The sequence below is a fragment of the Papaver somniferum genome, chromosome 3, assembly GCF_003573695.1.
Source record: "Papaver somniferum cultivar HN1 chromosome 3, ASM357369v1, whole genome shotgun sequence".
In the NCBI taxonomy this organism is placed as follows: domain Eukaryota; kingdom Viridiplantae; phylum Streptophyta; class Magnoliopsida; order Ranunculales; family Papaveraceae; genus Papaver; species Papaver somniferum.
In genome coordinates, this window is record NC_039360.1 from 71736213 (window position 1) to 71759048 (window position 22836).

Sequence of the window (22836 nt, forward strand, 5' to 3'; positions counted from 1 at the left end):
CCCAGGTATGATTTCCTGTATAGGATTCCGTCTCTTAGCTCGTAAAAGACCGATTTGCTTTTCACTTTGTTGATCTCGGGTCGCCCCTTGGGTAAATCGCCTGTCTCCAAGTACGAATGAAACGGCTTTCTCCAATCTCCGTCCGGATATCTGTCGGCCGTGTTAGCCACGTCGACGTGCACCTCGGGTGTCTCTGGTATATATAGGGCGAGGAGTCTCATGACACGAATACCCTCCACACTTGGGTCTGTGAGATGGGATGCAATATATGCCAATGCGTCCGAGTGTCGATTATCTTTTCTGCATATGTGAAGAAATTTGATGCTGGGGATCTGGTCGATATAGAATTGGGCGATCTCCCAGTACTTCTGCAAAATCGGGTCGTGGATGGCGTATTTGCCTGTGATTTGTCGGATCACTAACTGCGAGTCGCTAGTTAGTCTTACATCTTTTAGGCCCATCTCGACGATTAATCTCAGGGAGTGAATCATAGCTTCATACTCGGTGACGTTGTTTGTCGCCTTAAATTCCAATCTAGACGAATGGACCATTTTTCGTCCCTTTGGTGTGGTAAAGACTATCCCAAGTCCCGATACATCTTTGTTCGACGCTCCATCGACGAATACTTCCCAACGTGATGGGCTACTTGCTTCGAGTAAGTCGGCCGGGTCTTCTCGATCTTCTTCCATTCCGGGTATGTCCTCGACCTCATCTTCGTCGCTTAGTGGAAAATCTACCACTACTTGTGCCTTCACTGTTGTCCTCATTTCGTAGAAAACATTGAACTGTTTAATTTACGCCCCCCATTTGGAAATCCTTCCAGATCAGCCTGCATTGTCCAGTACCGCCTCAATAGGTGATTTTGTGAGCACGCGGATCCGATGGGCTTGGAAATACGTCCTTAGCTTCAGGGTGGCGAAAGCTAGCGCTAGAATCATCTGTTCCATCCTTGTATAATTTTTTCTCGGCCGGACTTAATGTTTTGCTGATGAAGTAAACAGGCTTTTCCTCACTCCCTTCATTTCGAACTAAGACTGCACTGATAGCATATGAAGTTGCTCCGAGGTATGATGTGAGGACCTCCGATGGCTCGGGTCTTTGTAATACTAGAAGACTTGCAAGATGTAGCTTAATATTCTGAAACGCCTCCTCACAGGCGTCCGTCCATTTGAATTTCTCTCCCTTTTTAAGAGTGCTAAAGAAATCCTTGCATTTGTCGGACGACCGAGATATGAATCGCCCCAATGCTGCTATACTTCCGTTCAGCTTTTGTACGTCTTTTATTGTGGATGGTGACGGCATCTCGAGGATGGCTCTGACTTTCTAGGGATCTGCTTCTATCCCCTTTGGATTGATGATATATCCCAAAAATTTGCCCGATGTGACACAAAAATCGCATTTGGTCGGGTTAACTTTCATTTTATATTCTCTCATCGTTCGAAAAATTTCCCGCAGGTCTCGGATGTGATTCTTGGCTAGGCGACTTTTTACTAGCATATCGTCGACATAGACCTCAATGGTGTTGTGGATCTGGTCTTCAAACATGTCGCCCACCAGCCTCTGATATGTGGCGCCTGCATTCTTCATCCCAAAAGGCATCTTGGTGTAGCAGTATAGGCCCCTTAGTGTGAAGAAGGAGGTGTGTTCTTGATCCTAGGGAGCCAGCGGGATCTGGTTATACCCCGCGTATCCGTCCATCAACGTTAGTGCCTCGTACCCCACTATAGATTCCACCAGTTGATCGATGCTTGGGAGAGGGAAGCTGTCCTTCGGACAGGCTTTGTTCAGTTCGCTGAAGTCAATGCAGATTCTGACTCCTCCGTTTTTCTTTGGTACCACGACCATGTTGGATATCCACTGTGGGTAGTGCGATTTCCTGATTATCCCCGATTCTTGTAACTTCTTTAATTCCTTTTCGACGGTCGTGTGTAATTCTGGTGCGATTCGCCTCATCTTTTGTCGGACTGGCTTGAAGCTTGGGTCGATCCTTATATGGTGACAGCATACCTCCGGATCTATACCCTCCATATCGTGCATGTTCCAATGCATCCATGTTTTCCTTTAGCACCACCACGAGCTGGTTTACTTGTTCGTCCGATAATAAGGACCCGATCCTTACCACCCTTGGTTCTTCTACATTTCCCAAATTAATCTCCCGAGTAGGTTCCACGGCCGAGAAGTTTGGTTTTGATTCCTTCACCGGCGCCGTCTCCTTTAATTGCTACGAAGGCTCGTTTCCTTGTGCTTCGTAAGTCATGACCGCCTGCGAAATAACTCTTTCTAGTTCTTCTGCGACTTTGGCTTCTTTAGCCTTTTTCTTCTCTCCCCTTTGTCGTGCTCGCCGCTCCTCATTTATCTGGGCATCGAACTGCATGCACTGTCGGGCTGCATGTGGATCTCCTATGACCTCAGCTATCCCCTTGTACGTTGGGAATCGTAGCCTTTGATGATAGGCCGATGCCACTCCTTTAATTCCCGCGATCCATGGTCTTCCGATTATAGCTTCATAGGGCGAGGCGACATCAACCACGCAGAATGTGGTTAAAGTATCTAGGTAACCACCTCCATATGATACCCTTAGAGTTACTTCTCCCTTCGGGATGGTTACGGTCCCATTAAAACCGTAGATACGATATGTCGATGGGACGAGTATATCATCTGACAACTCCATCCTTTTGAACGTATCGTAGAAGAGTACTTTGACTGAGCTCCCACTATCTACTAGTATCCTTCTTACCCCCCATTCCTCAATCAACAGGGTGATAACCAAGGGATCACTGTGAGCTTGACCGTTCATCGGGACATCCTGAGCCGAGAAAAATATGGGTCACATCATCCAGGGTTCCATCGGAAAATCTTTTGCTACACTGAAAATTTCCTTCCCATTATGATCTCTCTTGTGGATCCTTGACATGATTCCAGGATTCAGATTGTACGCTTGAGTGGCGGAATGGGAAATCGTGTCGACAAACTGCGTGGATCTGTCGATCCGGACCTGATGAACGAGTACATCGGGCGCTGCGGTCGTCTGGGCTGGGTGTCGGACGAACTGTCTCATACAACCATCTCTAATAAGGTGTTGCACGATGTCTTTCACTTCTCTACAGTTATTTGTAGAGTGGCCTCGATATTGATGATAATGGCAATATTCTGGGTGATCTTTGGTCTCCTCGAACTGTATCCCTCTTGAAACTGGGTATATGATGTCACTCCTTTTTTATACCTCTTTGAAGATTTCTTCTAGTGGAGCATTCAAAGGGGTGTATGTTCTCGCCCCGTGCCTCTTTCCTTTAGCCACCCATTCCTTCTTCCCATTTCATCGCGTAGGTAGGCTCGGTCTCTTCTCGGGCCGCCTTTGAACATCGTCCGATGTCGACTCGGGCGCCGCACTAGCCTCTTGCACTCCCCTATCTCTTGACTCTTCCTGAATTTCTTCTAGGGCGATGAAATGTTCTTGCATTTTCCTCATTTCTTTCAATGTTTGTGTTTTTTCAGTAAACATGGCTATCCAGATGGGATCCGACCTCCCAAGTGTGTTTTCAAACCCGAATATCTGTTGGTCGACTGGTACTTTCCCAATTTCTGTACATAAATTTCTCCATCTATCGGTCAATGATATGAGAGGTTCTCTGAACCGTCGGGCCAAGGTGAATAACTTGTTGACCCTGGGCCGAGGTCTGCTGTTGTGCATGTATGTTTCAAGGAACGCTTCGACTAGAGTCTCATAAATGTCGACTATTCCTGGTGCGAGGTTGTAGAACCATTTCCTTGCCTCGCCTTCCAAGCTTGCAGGGAAGAACTTGCACATTACCACCTCATGGTTTTTCCATTGTATTAGGGACATTGTGAACATCTTCAAATGCTCAACTGCGTCTCCCGTTCCGTCGAACCTTGATGGGAAGGTGGGGAGCGTGCACTTAGGTGGGAAGGCCCTTAGTTCTAGCTCTTGGGTGAAAGGGGTCCTCTCGGCCTCGCTTATGACCTCGGCGAGCTTATCTTCTTCGCCGGTTCCTGACAACTTCCTTATCTTTTCCTCTAACTCTCTTAGCTTGGCTTCAGTCGCATTGTCGGACCTTGTGTCTGTCTGTTGATTATTCCTCTCGTGCCTTTCGTCGTCTGTCGATGAATCCTAGGGTGGACCGTATCTTCCGATAGGTGGTATTGGGGTTGGTCCTGATCGACCGGAATTGCTTGGTCCTACTGCAGGTGGTACTTTCCCGATTCGGCCTTGGTGTCCTGATGTCCCTCGGATAGAAGATCCTCTCGACCTCGACCTTAGGTTCCGTAGCTGATAGTTCTCGAACTCTAGAGTTAGGTTCCTCTGCTGAAGATCCCTTAAAGCCGCCTCTTGCCTTCTTTGGCTTTCTAGAATTTCGAGTAGTGTTGGATCTATACTCTCATGGCTAGAGTGACCATTTGGATGGCCTAAATGGGAAGGGGGTGGTGCCGTCATCATAGGTGGTGGAGGTGGTACCGTGGGGGGTATCTGAGTCGATGTCGCCGGATCGATTCCGATAGTTGTTTCTCGTCCTAGTTGTACTCGCCTTAGTCGTTCTTGCTCTCGCCTGAGGGATTATTGATACTTAGTTTGTCGTCTGATGTTTCGTCTCTGAGCATGCAGAATTAATGCTTCCTCATCATCTTCCGTGTCTGACGCGGTAAGTCCATCTATTTGATCATCCATCCTTGGGGGCGAGGCGATTCGCTCCAGAGGCGATGGGTCATCGTCTCGTCCCAGATCGATCTCCTCATCCACAGTTGGCATACCCCTTGCAGCAGCTCGTGATTCCTCTGGTGGTGGATGCCCGTCACTCCCTCGCCTCGTCCCAGTTACCCCTCCTTACATGCTGTTACTGGAGATCATGCGGTTCCTCAGAGTTCTTCCCATCCCTGACGTGCTAGCCATCGGACACAGTGTATTGTTAGTCCGAGAGTCGTCCCTACCTACGTCATTGAAAACAAACAACACCTTACTTTGACCTGTTTTTGAAAAGTTTCTATAATACGTACAGTTTTAGAAGAAAAAGGTGACTGACACTAAAACTGAGTTTCAAAAATACGATTCCCTATACTCTGCCATGCTGACCTTGCCAGTTTTCCCTGTTCAGACTCTAAGTGTCTCCTTTTAGACGGGTATCATGCTACGTCGCTTTCAAAGTTGCACGACGTCGCTTTCAGTACCACGACTCTGCATTAACTACAATTTTTCCTACATTCCCTAGACTCCAAATCATTAACACCTAGTTCTCTGTGGGTAAAAGGTCCAAATTCGTACTTTTATGAGGTCAGCACGTCACGACAAAAACTGGACTAAGACTTATGCACTCTCTTGGAACTACAAAGGGATGTCTTCCCTTGATTCCTTCACCGGCGACCAATAATCTCGCCGTGCTGTTGTTTTGGCATTTCCCCCAGCCAACATGGAACCTCAAGCAACTTCAACCACACATCAAAGATGTTATTTGGGAGTTTATGGGTATTCCGTTGTTGAACTCGCAAGACAAAAACTAAGATCAAAATACGAAGACAAGTGCGGAAAATACTATGAAAGCGAAGATTAAGACACGAAAACAGACTCGCCTACAAGCAAGACTAGTCGACTGTTCGGGATCGACCCAACTGAAAATGTTTGCTAACGACTCGATCTTAACAATGAAAACTTAAATATATCAACAGACTTTAAACCAAACGATCATATACATACTTTCACCGAGCAGAGTTCATCCCATAGCATCAACTAACACGCAAAGTGTTTTTAGGAGCTTTTGGATCGTCTCTGTCGGCACATGCAGTCAAGGTATCCGGAGAACTTAGACGTTCCCCTTAGTCGGCGCCAGAATGTAGTGGCATAAAACCACACACCACATCCAACGAAGTAGAAGATGATTTAACACAAAGTGAAGATACACAACAAATGTAGACACAAAGATATACGTGGTTCGGTATGATTACCTACGTCCACGGGGTGAAAGGATGAATGTTATTATTTCTTTTCTTTGATTACAAAGTGTTCTCTCCTTCTCAAATGGAGTAACTCTCAAACTCTCAAATGTAGTGTCTTGTTTCTCTCTCTTTCCACCCGCCTCTCTCTCTCGACCTGCCCTTATATTTATAGGCCAAGGTCGACATACAACAGAGTTACAATTTTGGTCACATTACATCAATTTAGCTGTTCCCTATCGGACCTTCACTGCTCGCCCGATTTTCTGATTTGACCGATAGTTCTTCACCCGAGGCCGAGTCTTAATCGTCTGGTTAACACGATGTCGCCCTTCTTTCTTCTCGTTCCTTTGTTTGACCATCTTCTTTCGTCTGACCAAGTGCTTTCTGATTGTTCGCCCGACCTGTCAGAGGATAAGGGTCACGTCACATCCGACAACTATTGCGCCATCACGTCCGACCCACGTGATACCTTGCTCTTTGCGCCGTTTGGTTCTATCTTGTGCTTCACCGCTCTTTATTCTTTGGTGTATCACAGCTTAGGATCTTGCCACCTAGCTCTGTGGATTATCTACACCTACACACGATAAGACTTGCCCCGAGGTTTACTTCTTTTTATTTCTTGAGGATGGAAGTTGGAACCCCCTAAGCTAAAGTAGGTCGCCAGATAACTCACACGATGAGGATAAAACCAACCCGACCCGCCAAAATTTGGGACTTACCAAGTTCCATCCTATATAATCAATCATCTGAAGACTTTAATCAATGATGAGATCATTTCCTTGCACTGCAGAAATTCTTCGTCTCTCTTCTCCTTCTCTCTAAAGACAGGTAAATTATCTTTTACTACTAATCTCTGTATGCTTTCGACTAGGGTTTGATTCTGTTTCGAACAATTCCCCCTAAAATTCTTCAATACCCAGTTCTAACCCTAACATTAGAGTGATAGCAAGAACCCCCTTTTATTGAATAATCTTGATTAGGAAAAATGAAAAACAAAGAAAACAATCCAACCTCACCACCACAAACTACAAATCAACAACCATTACTGCAACCAAATCCACATCCACATCCTCATCCTCCTCCATACACATTTATGCCGTCGTTCTACCCTCCTCCCCCTCCATGGTCTACTTTTCCAGGTCCTTGGTCTGTTCCTCCACCTCCATCTGGTTTTCCATTAACAATGCCTATTCCTACTCCACCTCATAATCTTCCTCAACACTCTGCTTCGGGACATTCGTTACCATCCCCACCACCACCACCTTATGCCTTCTGGCCACCTCCACCACCTATGATGATGGGTCCTGTAATTTCAACTTCTCAAAATCATATTGCTGTACCAACTACTGGTAATACCCAGGAGTCAGTTGTGCCGCCAACTGGTTTACATAGGGCAGAGGGTAAAGTGCCACCAGAACACCAGCATTCAGAACAAGCCTTGAATTCGCCTCTGAGGAGGCGTCCAGTCACACGGCGTTCAGCTGCACAGGATCTTGCTACAGATAATGCTTCTTCACCAGGACTAGATCAGCTCTTGGATACCGTCTCACCTTCTTTGACTGCAACTAAAGGGTCTCAGTCTCGACGGTTGAGATCCCAGAAGGTGAGCTTGTAATTGCATCTTGGTTTCTCATTCTTCGAACCTCTTTTGTAAATATTTGTTTCTTACCCATACTTTCAGCTTGGGTCAATAGGGGTTTTATTTTGGTGGTAAGGATATTGGATGATTATGTTGCATCATTGTAGTCCTATTTGCTGTGAATTGTAGATATGTTAGTGTGTTATGAATTATAGATGTGTTTTCATCTCCTTTTGTGATGACATTGCTAATTTGTCTTCAGATTAAAGATAAAGAAGAGAAATCTAATGCTGGTCAACAAGATAAAGTAGAAGGCGATGCTGCTTTTGTTGATGAAAACAATTCAGTGGATGTCACATCGTTGGAGGAAGTTGATATCGCAGCTGAAACCAGTGGAAGGGAAGATGATAATGTACCTCTTCCTAAACTTGGCTCTGAACCATTCGTTGGCTTGCGATTCAGTTCAGAAGATGAAGCATATGAATTTTATAATGCTTATGCTAAAGAGAAAGGATTCAGTATACGGAAGAGTCACATACAACGGTCAAGGGTCGATCGGAGTGTGATATCCCGAGAGTATGTTTGTGCAAATCAAGGGTTTCGTTCAACAAATGACAGGCGATATAAAGGAAAGGTTGTTCGACCTCGACGCGAAACAAGGGTAGATTGTCGAGCTGCTATGAGCATCAAACGGAGATCTACAAAATGGATTGTTGACAAATTTCATAAGGAGCACAATCATGGTCTTGTTGATCCTGCTAAAGCTGAAAAACTTAGGTCACACCGGAAGATAACACAGACCACAAAGTCAGTGATAGATACACTCTATAAGTGTAGAATTGGACCATCTAAAATTATAGACGTTCTTACAAAAGCAGCATCTGAAGAGAATACAGTTGAAATCAGTGGTCTGGATTTAATGAAATATGTGAAGAGAAAACCAAAAAACAACATTGCAGCTGATTGTTATCGTGTGCTTGAATATTTTCAGAAAATACAAGCAGTGGATCCTGGATTCTTTTATGTGGTAGAAGTCGGTGACAGTAGATCTATGAGGAGTATGTTTTGGGCTGATAGCAGATCAAGGGACGCATACAAACAGTTTGGGGATGTTATGGTATTCGACCATGTATGCCGAATGAACAAAGATTTGTTTCCTTTTGTTTCGTTCGTTGGAGTGAATCACCACAGACAGCCTGTATTGTTCGCATGTGGGTTGTTGGCTGATGAAACGGTGGAATCATTTGTTTGGTTATTCAAAACCCTACTTAGAGCTATGTCAAATTGTCATCCTACTTCTGTTATTACAAAGCAAGACAAAGCAATTATGGTTGCGATGGGAAAAGTTTTCCCAAATACAAGGCAGCGGATATGCATGTTGCACATAGGAAAAAATGAATTAGGAAATTTGAGTGACGTCTTCAACATGCACCCCGCTTTTCAGGAAGAGTACAAAAGGTGCATCTACAATTGTCAGAAGCCAGAGGAATTTGAATCAGGTTGGAAACAGCTACTTGTTAAATATAATTTGAAAGAAAACAGTTGGTTATATGGTATGTACGATCAGCGTCACAACTGGGTACCATTGTATTTGAGGAATACATTCTTTGCTGGAATGAGTACGACTCAGTTAGCTGAAGGCATGAACTCCTACTTTGATGGATTTTTGCACGAAAGAACACCCTTAAATGAGTTTATAGAACAATATGAACTGGCTGTGGTGCGCCGGAGGGAGGAAGAAACTGATGAAGATTTTATAACTATGTATACTAGTGCTGGTTCGTCTTCGAAAAATCCTATTGAAGAACAAGCAGCTAAAGTTTACACTAGGAATATGTTCACATTGTTTGGTCATGAATTTTCTGAGAGTTCTGGTTGCAATGTGAGAAAAGTTGATGATAAAGATGAATGTACAAGTCGGTACCTAGTGGGGAGGTACGGTGATAAGGATGATGAAATGAGCTTTGTCACATTTAACTCCATCAGCAAAGATACAAACTGCAGTTGCCAAATGTTCGAGTTTGAAGGGATACTCTGTAAACACGTTCTTAAATTATTTCAAGATTTGAACGTCGTTGAGCTTCCTGCTAAATATACCCTAAAGAGGTGGACGATGATTGCTAGGTATGGTGGACCGTGTGGCGACGAGGCTGAATGTATTTCAGAGGATACAACAGCAGTAAATGTCTGGATGTTGAAAGAGACGGCTGTGAAATTTGTGGAAATCGGGTTATCTTCAGCCGACCGCAATAGTGCTGCTATGAACATAATTGAAGAGGGTCTAAAAAATATTTCTCTTGTTAACGCCTCAACTAATGATTTGCATCCTGAAGATTCGGTTGGTTGTAGTGATCAAGGGGAAAAGTTAATTGATACCACCTCTAGTGAACCCCAACCGATCAAAACAAAAGAACGGCAGGCATCAGTGAAAGAAAAGTTAGGAGTTAAACAAGTGATGAAGAAAAATAGGAAGTGCAGTACATGCAAGAAATCTGGGCATTATACAAGTACATGTCCAAAGGTAAAGTTCTGAGCATGTACTTGATATATGAATACTTAAATCTATGCATCAGAACTCACTCCTGTCTTATTAATTAATGAACTGGTCCATCTTACAATTTTTCACTCTTCTGTTTCATCCAGGGACCAGTGGATCAGTCCCAAACTTCAGCCAATGGGGACCAAAGGCAAGCTTAATGTTTTGCATTTGATGTCCATCTGGGTATGTTTTAAGGTATTCACATCATGTACTTATAGATACTTAATATGATACCTGTATGAAGTTATAACTTAATTTTTTACAGTTTATACTCTTTTGTGTAGAATGTTGTAATATTGAAGATTGATGCTTTTCATAGATTGAACCAGGTGTTGGAAACTCTTAGTAAGAATTGCGGTGATCATGTGTTTCAGCAGATTGTTGAGCGTGATATCTTACATGATATGGTCTTAAAGAAGAAGGTATCCTATTTTTTCAAGCTTTTGGTTTTGTGCTTTACATGCTTTAATCTTGATTATTCAGTATCAATCTCCTCAAGTTTTCAGTTTTTGTTGAGGTCTATCGGAGAGTTTCCAGCAGCTTCATGCTTCACTGAATAAACTTAAATGGATACCTCCGAATAGTAAACTTATACTGGTTAGTTCTAGATCCTATACGCTTCACTGAATGGATTTTCATCAGTTAATGTTTACACCTTCCTCAAGTCAGCCAGTACCAAACAGTCCGAACATATAACGATTCAGTTGTTGACGCCTCTCTTCCTACTTGTACTACTTGGTTATTTGGATTTCTGTGGACGATAATGTACTTACATAATGCATAGAAGTATGGCATGCGTCTGGCAGCTTGTAAACTAATCTGGGATACTTCTGGATCCCCTCCCCAAGATCCCTGCCACTGTTTACCCCTCTCTAGAATCTTGGATTCTTACTCACTGCAATTGTGAATTGAGCAGCATGTGAAGACACCTGCTTTTTAATTCTAGCATTGGGATTAGCTAAACTAAAACCCATCATTGCTGATCAGAAGCCGTTGGGGTTCTTTCATCAGATGTTCTAGTTGATCTCTGGATAATGATATTATTATTGTTTGTTGACCTTTGTGCTTACTGCAGCTTGGCGCAGAAATCCAAAATGGTCGTGGTTTAGCAGATGTGTTAATGGAAATGCTTGGCGCCTTGGACCCTCAGACTCCTGAGGTACTTGTTTCATTTTTTTCTAAATGTCTTAATCTTTCTTACAACCACTTAGCTCTAGGTGAATCGTGGATTTGGGGTTGGGGCTATTTGCAGACGATCCTCTTTATACAGCTTTCTACTCTGAAATTTGTTTCAGGAAATACAAACTGCATATTTGCAATTTTTTCGAATGATAATAGAGGTTGTCTTTCCCTGGCAAAGGCACGATGAACTTTTTTGTCAGGATTGATGAGGAAAATAAATATGAAAAAGAAGTAATAAGATATGTTCTGAGATTTTTTTTGAAATCGTTAAATATTGAAGAAGTTCATATGTCTGTTATGAGTATCATTGCTAAGAGAGTAAATTTTCGGTTGACAGATTTTTTTTTGTCGTCCGCTCGATATTGCACTGCAAGCTTAGTGTGGTGCTTGTTTCTCCTCAATGATTGAGATCCATGCTAATAGGGATTTACAGTTGTTTACAGAGTGGATGTATAATGAAGGCTGGTTTTGATTTAGTTGTTTACAGAGTGGATCCAGGACATGTTATTATGGATTTTCTGTTAGTTTAAATGTGATAGAGCTAGCTGCTAGCATCTCTCACAATTTGGGTGGCTTATTCTAATTTTTGTTCTTTTGGACAGGGTAAAGCACGAACTGGTTGTTGATTTGGTTGACCAATGTCGTTTGTACCAAAAGCGTGTCATGCTTCTTATAAACAATACCTCGTAAGGATATATTTGAACTGTTAATTTCCAGGTTTATTGTCATTTAGCAACTCAGATCTGTAACTAACAGTTGGGTTGCTTCTGCTACAGAGGCGAGGAACATCTGTCTCAACAGTTTACGCTGAATGATGACTTGCAGCAAGTGCTTTAATGACATGATGACATACTGAACGGAACCGGAACCTAGGTTGCACCAATATGCTTACAGGTTTTGGTTCACCTGAAGCATCTTTCACTTCTTCTATATCTTGAACTTGTACAACCGCATCAGCAACAATTTCAGGAGTAACAGTAACACCACTCCATTTCCAGATTTTTTATTCAGTAATTACAGGATACTCACCAATCCCATCTGAAGGGACTACTGCAAAACCATAATTAATAGAAGGGATATTTTGATTTTGGGTCCCAAAAATGTGACCAGTGTTGCGTTTGGGTCCTAAAAAATTCAAATTAGAGTTTGGGTCCCAGGACCAAATTTGACCATCTTGACTGTTAGGAAAATTCGATTCCGTTAACACGTGAATAGTGCATGGTGTTGAAAATCTATTAAAACACCTCGTCTCTTTTTTTTTTTTGAAGCATTCTTCATCCCGTTTCTAGTTCGTCGGAAACCATGGTGACCGATGAGCTAATTTGAAGAATGCAATGATGACAATATTGAGTACAGTAAACTGATAAGACCTAATTAAAAGTTCAGAAAAGGAGTTGGAGACTTTGGATTATGTATGCTGCTGAGATAATACGGAAGAAGAGTGAACATCATCTGAGATCAAAGGATGAGATCAAGTTCGAGACATTGGGTATGTTCAGTTTTTGAATTTGCAGGGAAGAACGAGATATAAAGGGGCTAAACGCACACCCAAAAATATCTCCATACAACAGAAGACGCATACAAGGTTCTCGAGGAAAAAAAAACAAGAGAAAAACATCACAAGTTCTACCACTACCATGTCTGTAAAGTGTAATCCACTTGAATGGGTTCTCAACTTGGCACTACATTAGTTGGTGACTAGGTGTTTGAATTAATCCCATCCTTCATTAATGATTATGAGCACGATAAAACTAGTTGATTTCAACTATCCTTCATTCTCACACTAAATTGTTGGTTGCATCACAGATTTCACCAAAATTCAAACAGTTCCAAGTGGGTCTTGAGATTATTTTGTACTTGAAATTTACAGACTTGGTTTCATTTTCATGAACAGAATGACCATGAAGAATGAGGTTTTCTAACTTCTGATAGATTTTCATGAAGAATGACCATGTGCTAGTCACGTGTTAACGGAATCAAATTTTAAGTCAAGACGGTCAATTTTGGTCCTGGGATCCAAACTCTAATTCGAAACCTTTTAGGACCCAAACGCAACACTGGTCACATTTTTGGGACCCAAAGTCAAAATATCCCTTAATAGAAGCACGCACGAGAAGTGGGTAAGGGATCGGGAGCTCGATTATCTTTTATTAAGAATGTATCAAGGGATTCAATCGGATGAAGACGTTGAGAAACTTAAATCACAATTTTAAGTGCTTCCTCCATTGATAACATAGGATTGTGACTACAACAATTTCCTTCATATTACCCCCATTTGTTCCTAAACTGCTGGTTAATACTCTTTGAATCCCCTCCTGAAATAGGATGCAACTTACCCCTTTGAATCTATTGATTTGCGCATTAGTTTTGAAATCTTTGTGTAAACACGTCTGGAGTAATGCTTAAGCCTTTTATTCCTTCCAGTATCTTTTTAGTAGAAGAGGCAACAGTATCATGAATACAAGCAGAAAGCTAACCGGTATGTTATATTTTTAGAATCCAAATTAAAGCATTGATGGAATTAGACAACTTCCGTTTTAAGATAGCCAAATATGTGTATCTAGTTCAATCTGTACTTAAATACACTATGATCTAATATTGTGTTCCAGGACAACTTTTTTTCTTCGGGTTTTGGTCAGAATCTACACTTTGGCAAGCATCAACCAACTTCGGAGAGAATTATTGTTTCAAAACTAGCAAAGTCTTAATCCCTCCAAAACCAGAATAGTTCTTACACTCGGTTGTCACTTTTCACCTGAGAGTAAAAATAAAGATCCAAATTTGTGGAAACAGAATAATCAAATGAATCAATAATGTAATTGAATCAATACATACAATTCCTCAAAATTAAATTCATCACTACATAAATACATTAATTGGCCATTTAACTTAAACACCTCCTTGGCTTGTACTAGTAGTAGTCATCGGAAAACATGTCGGCGGTGATTTCTTCATCAGTTGAAGTAGTATTCCCTATCCCAAACTCACATTCTTGAGAATCAAAGTCGAAGAGTAACTCATTTGCCATCTCTTCATTCTGATAATCATCATCAACAATTTCATTACCAGACGGTATTGTCATCAACGCGAGGGACTTATCTTCATATGAAGAAAATGATGAAGAAGCAGCTGTGTTGTTACTGGTCATCTGTAAGTCATGAGATCTCTGTGCGACGCACTTCTGGAGTTGTTCCATATCGCTTCTCATCTGTACCAATTCATCCAAACTCAGTCCATCAACATATGTATTCCACCAAAATTTATCATTATCAGGCCCCAAATCACAATTTACCAATGACCCCAAGAGAACCCCTCTTTTCTTTTCAGCTTCTAGTTCTCTTTCAGCTTCCAAACACCTCCTCTGTTGTTCGTCATCATCTTTCTGAATTTCACGCGCTTCACCATTAATGTTATTAAGAAATCGATCGAGTATGAGGTCAGGGTTCCCACAAACATAGGGTCTTCCGGCAGGAGAGAAAGCAATTAGTGCAATTTGTGAACCAGTTAAAACAGATAATTCAGTTGCCTTCTTGAACAAACCCTTTCTTCTCTTGGAGAATGTAACCTGTAACTTTGATTTGTCTTTGATTTTTTCAATCTTAATCTTCTTACGACCATCACCACCTTGTCTCTGCTTTTCATCTCCATCATCATTACTTGATTCATGAACAGAGAGTTGAGTAACAAATAGAATTAGGAGAACTACTGGTAGCATAGCTTACCTTATATAGCGTTAAGAATGACCGGAGTTGGGAAAGTATCTAAAACGAGGACGATAAATAAACTTACAGGCAATGACTAAATATAACCCATAATTTGACTTAGTACAACCCTCCATTCTAAATAATGTTCTTGTACAAACGATTTTTTCGTAGATGGTAAGTATTTGGTAAGTATCGAGCTAGGGTATTTATAACACCGCTGAATTGGGGGCCCCAGAAAATAATTCGGGGCCTCACACTACAGGACAATAAAAGATCATCAAAACCTAATTCGGAGTTATCCCTTATCTAAAAGAAAATGTAATGGCTGAATCGCTCCTAGATAATTAGTGTTAATAATTAATTAAGTTAAGTTAATCAGTGTGGTTAGATTAACATCAGATTTTAGAATTAAAATTTGAAAAAAAGGGGTTTTTAAAGAACCATTAATTGGGGGATAAAAAAATGAATTGGGGGATATAAGAAAAGGACAAAAACTGGTTCCAGACATCAATTCGGGGTCACCCGTTATCTAAGTATTTTACGTATTACCTAATCTACCCCTCACTAATCAGGATTACTGATTAATAATAATTAGTAAAATCTTAAGATTTTTGATAAATGATTAGTGTGTGTTTTATTTGAATGTGGGTGAGTGAGGTGAGAGTAGAAGGAGGGAAAAATATTTTTGAGTGGAATTTTTTTTGTGAAAATGGAAGATGATTGTGAGGAGAGAATTGCAGCTGCTGAATCTTTAGCTCTACTACAACAAGGAGCTAACGACAACAACTCTCAATTGCAACTCTTTGTTAAGCCAACACCCTTGAATGATGATTTTGACGAGTACGGAGAGTTTTTCGAAGAAGCTACACAAGAAAGTAAACTTGCACAACATGCAAGCATCCCCAATACACAGGTAAAGCTGCTAGGAGGTTGAAAAATGGATTTTTTTTTTCTTTAAACCCGCCATTTTTTCAACTGTAAAACCTCGGTGCCGGCATGGTCGTAGTATGAATACCATGTCGGCAGACGCGTTACCGGCATGGTCGTAGTACCATGCCGGTAAAGCGATATCCCCCAATTTGAATATTGATCCGGCATAGTATTCTACCAAAAAACTATGCCGGTACGCAGTTAACTTTTTTACCTACCAAGGAATATACTACGGAATATTAAACCGGCATGGGTTCATTGATAGGTTACCATGCCGGAACTGCATGAAAAACATACAGGAAACATTTCCATGTAAACCCAAAAACCGGCATGGAAAATTAATAACCATCAACACCGGAACCAGTTACCGGCGTGGTACCATCAATTTCGAGAATGCCGGCAGTGGAACCGGCGTTGTTGAGTTTCAAATTTACAATGCCGGTACCTACAAAAAAACATACAGGAATAAATGTTTTCCAGAGCTAAATACCGGCATTACATATCAATTAATTGGAATGCCGGTAGCGTGTACCGTCTTGGGACAATAAATTACGACAATGTCGGCACCTTGTTTTCCGGCGTTGCTGTCTAATGAATAATGTATGCCGGAATATGTTTCAAATCTGGTCTTCAGTTTTGGATAAGTTTGACAATGCCGGAACATTGGTCGAGCATGCGGTACTTTTTTCCGGCATAGTGTTTTAATTTCGTTTGGAACTAATTTTCGTTCGATCTTTAGGTGGTGACATATATTGATCCAACAAATGCAAAGCCGCTTTAACGGGATACGTCAGAATACTATAAAATACCTCCGATATGTGACCAAAGAATACTTTACTAATGGATTGCTAGTAATGAACCTTCTAATGAATGTAAAATTGATCTTATGTAGGGAATAATATATCGAAATGAAGCAATCGCTTGGGCTAAAGAGATGGCTCTTAAGAACATGTGTGTGTTGGTGAGGAATACCGAACATTCAAAGAGGCGTTTTGAGATGGCTTGCGAGAGAAGTGGGAAATACAAGGAGAAGAATAGGCACAAGAGAAAGGATTATGTATATCCAAAGAAGACTAATAGGGTATACAAGACTCGTACGAGGAAGAATGATTGCCCGTTTAAGCTTGTTTTCCGTTTAAATGACATGAACAATTGGGATTGTGAGGTTTTGTGTGGCTGTCATAACAACCGAGATCCGAAAGATTTTGTTGGTCACTCCCTAGTTGCGAAGCCGAAACCTCATGAGTTCGAGGATGTAAAGAGATTGACCAAAGCACTTATCAAACCGAGACAAATTCTCAGAGGCTTCAAGGAAAAGGATGAGTCCAACGTGTCTTCTCTACGTACAATTTATAACGCACAAATGGTGGAATGGGAAGGGAGGTCTGTTATGCAAGAATTTGAGAAGATGGCTTGGGATTACAACTACACGCGTATCATTAAAAGAGGGCCGGACGAGAAGCCCCTTCAAATATTCATTTCACATCCTTTGCTTTCACAATTGACAAATACATGTTGTGGTGTTCTTATGATGGATTGTACCTACAAGACAAACAAATACAGTATGATGTTGTTCAACATCGTGGGACAAACCCCGGGCAATCTCCATTGGATACGAACGAAGCAAAGGAATTCTACGAAGCTTACAAACGTGGCACCTCGGTAAGCCGGCAAGTCTTATTGAGCCAACTAAGGCTAATTACTGGTCCATGGATCACACAAAGCGAAGAGCCAGGAAAGGGAGATCCAATAGGTAGACCCCAAACTAAAACGTCAAGGAGAAAACAAAGGGTAGAATTGAAAAGAATGACTCAACGTGAAGAAGAACGTGCAGCAAGTAAGAAACGAGATCTAACCGCAAGTGAGATTTCGGAACAAAGGTTCGTGGAAGCGCAGGTTCCAAAAAAAAGAGGTAGGCCGAGGAAGGAACCGCTATCAAGTCAACAACAAACGAAGGATTCCGTATCCACACCAAAAGCCAACTCATCGGAGGTTCCAATGAAGAGGGGTAGTCCGCCAAAGGTATCAACATCAGGTTACAAAGAACAACAAGGTGAGCATTCCGAAGCCATACCCATAGTCGATCTAGCGGAGGTTCCAAGGAAAATGGGTAGGTCACCAAAGGTATCAACATCAAGTGAAAAATAACAACAAGGTGAGCATTCCGAAGCCATACCCTTAATCGATCTAGCGGAGGTTCCAAGGAAAAGGGGTAGGCCACCAAAGGTATCAACATCAAGTGACAAAGAACAACAAGGTGAGCATTCCGAAGCCATACCAATAGTCGATCTAGTGGAGGTTCCAAGGAAAAGGGGTAGGCCACCAAAGGTATCAACATCAAGTGACAAAGAACAACAAGGTGAGCATTCCCAAGCCATATCCATAGTCGATCTAGCAGAGGTTCCAAGGAAAAGGGGTAGGCCTCCAAAGGTATCATCATCAAGTGACATAGAACAACAAGGTGACGAGGCAAAGTTGGTGACAAACCCAAGTGATATCAAAGTTGATGTAGTTTTAGTTCCAAGGCGAAGGGGTAGGCCAAGGAAGTACGGACTCCCATCACATATCGAAGACAATGCAAGTGTAGAGATTGCAGAGGATGGTTTGGATATAATCAAGTTAGAAAAGGGTAATATGAAGATGTATAAGGATCTCAGAAAAGGTAGGACAATTAGAAGTTATCATACCAAGATACAGTCTTACATAGACCAACTTCCTGAGGTTATTCGCGAGTATATTGTATATACGGAGGATGTCGATGGAGATGGAAATTGTGGCTATCATGCTGTGACAGAACAATTATGAATCTTTGACACGACGTTTAGTAGAGGTATGACACCATGCCAATATGCTAGAACGAGGATGGCCGAACAACTTGTGAACAAGAGGAGCTTTTATGAGCAATTTCTTGGTGTAGGCGAGGGGTTTGATGTTAAGCATTCTCAAATATTAGGGCCCGCGCAAGAGATGAACTTTCTTCCTTCTCAATATTGGATGAGAATGTCGCTTTGTGGGCATCTAGTGGCGGATACATTTAGATGTGTTGTTCATTATTTTACCCCCACCGTAGAAGTAACATTTACCCCAAAGTGGCAAAAATGCGAAGGATCCCTTAAGAAGAGAAGAGTTTTTTTTGGCATTCCTGAACGGTAATCTTTTCGTAATTCCAAAACTCAAGGACAATTGTCCTTTGCCACCTGTTTGTGGGATGGTAAAAAATAAGGATCTAGATCCCAATATCTGGAAGGGATGGATGGCATTGTATGAGAATAATCACCAATTTTGGGATGCGTTGGCCTTATCAAAGAAACCTCTTCAAGAGGAGGAGATTAAAGTTAATACGTGTGGAAGCGATGATGAGTAATTTCGGTATATGTGGTTCACTAATACACAACCTTTTGTTTTTTTGGGAAGTTTGAATTGTAAACATTAAATCATATTCTGATGCCTATTCCGGCATAGTTGTGTTTTATAATTATTACGCCGGAAATACAGAAAAAACATCCATAGAAATCAGTAAATTCGTCGGCATATAAGTTAACATCATAACGGTGTCGGTTTTCTGTCAAAAACATATTTGCCAAGGAGATTGCAGACCATCGGCATAGTATACAAACACATTTAAATGCCGGAACTCTTTCATTTAGGAAACCAACATTGATTTTACTCTTTTCGAGCATACCGGTACTGCAGATAACTTAGAAATTTATGTGATCTTTCCACATTCAAACTCTGTAAAAGAGGTAATTTGACACAAGTTTATCAACATAATAAATATAATAACAATACTAGATTCTATACCAGAATAAACTCCAAAGTTATGTTGTTCCAAACCGAAAACAAATCAAACATAAACCAAGTCAAGCAAAGAGTTTAGCAAACACACAAACAAACACATTGTTCAAGACTCGCAAACAAACATAAACCAACACTAGATTGTTCAAACCAAACTAATACTACAGAAGAAACAGACGATCACTCGGTTCTTGGCTTCTTGTGTGCTCTCTTCTTCATTTCTCCCCACAAGTCTTTTGCCGCCGGTTCTTCAATTTTGTCGATCTTTTGCTCGACGTTTTCCATTTCTTTCTTGGTCATCACCTCTCATTCCTTGTTCTTTTTCTTAAAGAACTTTGACAAATTTCCAATCCGCTTACGGTGTTAAGGAATTATTAAACATGTACTTAGTATGTACAATTGTATAACTTCATAGATATAGATTAAAAGATTACTAATGAACAAGACGTACGTACCAATAACGTAACGAGCTGTAGAAGTGCGGGTACAGTTGTCGGAGTTGTGGAGGGACGTGCTGGTGGTGGAGGAACTTCCACCACATCCGGGCGTACAACATAAGGATGCGAGTACTTCCGATGTCCTCTTAGGAAGGTTGGTTCACTCTCATAACCGTTTTCAGCCAATTCCCAATCATCCCTATCCAACAAAAGTCCTTGTTCTTCCATCTCACTCCAATGCGCAAGAATAGCTTTTGGGTCGTAAACTACGAGAGTATTGTTCTCATTTGATTGGCATTGAGGAAAGTCATGAGAGAATTTCTGATAAGATGTATCCGTGACATCTTTCTGCTTGTACCCAAGTTGGCGCATTACACGTCGAGGGTTGTGCATAAAAAATCCTTTTGGATGAAATAACGGTCCGTTGTAAAATGAAACATTGTCACGCCTTTCGAAGTGAACTCCTCTGGCATTCCTATATGGGTCAAACACAACATCTTGGACAACCATCCAATCCAAAGCCAATCTCATTGCTAATAACTGTTTCTTGTTATTGGGCCTTGGGGTATTGTTGAAGAAGTATTTCTGACCTGGAGGACTATTCTGTGGATAATCAGGGACAACCTCCAATCCTTTATACCGTATGAACAATTTTGTGAAGTGTTCATAAGCCCACACCTACGCCAATGAAAGATCGTTCCAATGAAATGTATAAGAAAATAAATAATTGGAAACTAACAAATTTGATGACAACAATCAGAAAATAAGTAGTTCACTATACCTGAATTACAGTGAAATTCCCATTAAATTAACGGGCATAAGCCTTAGAAGCTCGACGCATTTCTGCCAAAAAATGTGCCAAGAAAGCAGTGCCCCATGAATACTCATGAACCTTTTCCAACGGATTCAAGTATTGTAGGTTGTTCATATGCACCCTGTTTCCATTAGCGTCAGGGAATATAGCGGAGCCCAAGATGAACAACATATAAGCAGCGACAGTTTGCTGAACTTGTTCGGGATTCAATTCCTTTTTCTTCGTGTTCCCAAACAATTCAACGAGTTTGACGAATGTGATGGTCTTTGTTTGGGAACGCTTTGTCTTGTACATATTTGCCAAAGTGGTTTCCTTGTCCCATCCAAACAACTTAGAAGTCAGCTCATAAATCTTGTCCCATCCAAGGTCCTTAGAGTCATCTCCTACCTTAACGGCTTTCCCAAGAACCTCTAGACCTATTATCCTTTGGACATCTTCAGGGATAATGGTCATCTCACCAAAAGGAAAATGCATGGTATCAGTTTCACCAAAAAACCGCTCCAAAAAGCAGTTCGCAGTGACGGTATCAGTGGCCACATAATTTTTAATCGTGGGATACAACGCAGATGTTTTGACTATTGCTTTAACAGCGGCACACTCATGCTTCAAAGGCCATAAGTCCGTCTGTTGATGGAGGCTAACACGGAAGGATTTTTTGTGGTCCTATAAAAACACACCAAATTTAATTCAATTCAACAAGATAAATAATATAATAAGAAGATGCAAATGTCTTACATAAGATTGATAGATCCAACGAGCCCAAGAGTCTTTGTAAGCAAATAAGAGTTGCGGGTTTATCGGTTCACCCCAATGTTTGCCGTCATCGCGGTTTGGAATCATGTCATATTTATCAGGAAGGTGGGCTGGGGGTGCCTTTTCATTATCCTCAGGGGCTTCAACTCCGACACCAGTATGTCCCAAGCCACTTGCTTGTGAGGATGAGCCACCTGCTCGTTCCGGTACAGGTAATTGTTCCCACTCATCATCATCATCACTGCTGGTTGAGTCGCTTATAGGTTGATCCCGAATTGTCACCTTAGCAGTAGCCGGATCAGGACGGCTACGTCGAGAAGACCTACGTTTTGGTTCTACAACAGCTTTGCCTTTTCCTTTGTTCTTTTTTTCTGTTGTTGACCTATGTTCCAATATGTAAACTGAGTTAAATAATCACAACCGGCATGTATGTTGAACATAACATCAATGCCGGTTCTTGATAGCGGCATGGTATATATTTACAAATCCATGCCGTTTGTCTTGAATTTTAGACACGGAATTAACAATTTTTTGTAAAGAAAACCGGCATAGAACTTTCACATATAGACACTGCCGGCAACAGTATACTGTGTATACCGGAACATTGTCATTTCAGTATAGATTTTTTAACAAAAGAGGCTAATGAAAACGGCATAGTATTGATCAAATATACAACGCCGGAAACGGAAACCGTCATGGTATTCAATTAATTTTTCATGCCGGCAGGGTCATGCAATGGAATAGGGATTCAAGACATATAATCTGGCATGATTTTCAAATTAAATTCTACCGCGAATCAAACATGTAACTAAACTACAAATTTCAATTTCAAAATTTACTTATAGTGTAGTAGAAAGACTAAACATACAAGTTTCACTTTGGATAAACCCTAAAAATACTTCAATTCAACATATACATCACTTACCGGAGCAATTGTGTTATTTCAGCCTCACCAACAGACTCTTCAGGCTCCTCCATTTCTTGCGCTTTTGATTTCGATTTACCACCATCATTAGCAGATTCTTCAGGATTGGTTATGGGTTTTTCACGAGGTTTGCGACGACCCATTGTCTTTGGTATAGAAGATGAAACAAAATGGGAGAGTGACTACAAATGGAGATTGAATAATTTCCTTTCTATAACCGTCACTTAAATAGAAT

General features: G+C 41.3%; 2 protein-coding genes across 9 annotated transcripts; one reads left to right on the forward strand and one right to left on the reverse strand.

The window, feature by feature from the left end:
• Positions 1–6697: 6697 nt before the first annotated feature.
• Positions 6698–12339, forward strand: LOC113356465 (protein FAR1-RELATED SEQUENCE 12-like). 8 transcript variants are annotated; one of them, XM_026599614.1, is made up of 8 exons: positions 6698–7546; positions 7785–10043; positions 10166–10256; positions 10381–10483; positions 10568–10658; positions 11137–11220; positions 11846–11929; positions 12020–12339. In XM_026599614.1, the coding sequence occupies exons 1-3, from the start codon at positions 6929–6931 to the stop codon at positions 10217–10219; spliced, it is 2931 nt and encodes a 976-aa protein (XP_026455399.1). In that variant the 5' UTR covers positions 6698–6928; the 3' UTR covers positions 10220–10256; positions 10381–10483; positions 10568–10658; positions 11137–11220; positions 11846–11929; positions 12020–12339. The 8 variants fall into 8 exon arrangements, with proteins under 8 accessions (XP_026455399.1, XP_026455397.1, XP_026455395.1 ...); XM_026599612.1 differs by lacking the exon at positions 10568–10658 and having other exon boundaries at positions 10346–10483; XM_026599610.1 differs by lacking the exon at positions 10568–10658.
• A 1815-nt stretch (positions 12340–14154) lies between these two features.
• On the reverse strand, positions 14155–14958 carry LOC113359580 (agamous-like MADS-box protein AGL23). The gene has a single exon (XM_026603190.1). The coding sequence runs from the start codon at positions 14956–14958 to the stop codon at positions 14155–14157; it is 804 nt and encodes a 267-aa protein (XP_026458975.1).
• Positions 14959–22836: the final 7878 nt, after the last annotated feature.

Bases quoted from the DNA above. Each gene is read 5' to 3' on its own strand.
- LOC113356465 (XM_026599612.1), top strand. From the start codon at position 6,929: ATGAAAAACAAAGAAAACAATCCAACCTCACCACCACAAACTACAAAT. The intron at 7,547-7,784 runs GTGAGCTTGTAA...ATTTGTCTTCAG, and splicing joins GACGGTTGAGATCCCAGAAG to ATTAAAGATAAAGAAGAGAA. The intron at 10,044-10,165 runs GTAAAGTTCTGA...TGTTTCATCCAG, and splicing joins ATACAAGTACATGTCCAAAG to GGACCAGTGGATCAGTCCCA.
- LOC113359580 (XM_026603190.1), bottom strand. From the start codon at position 14,958: ATGCTACCAGTAGTTCTCCTAATTCTATTTGTTACTCAACTCTCTGTT.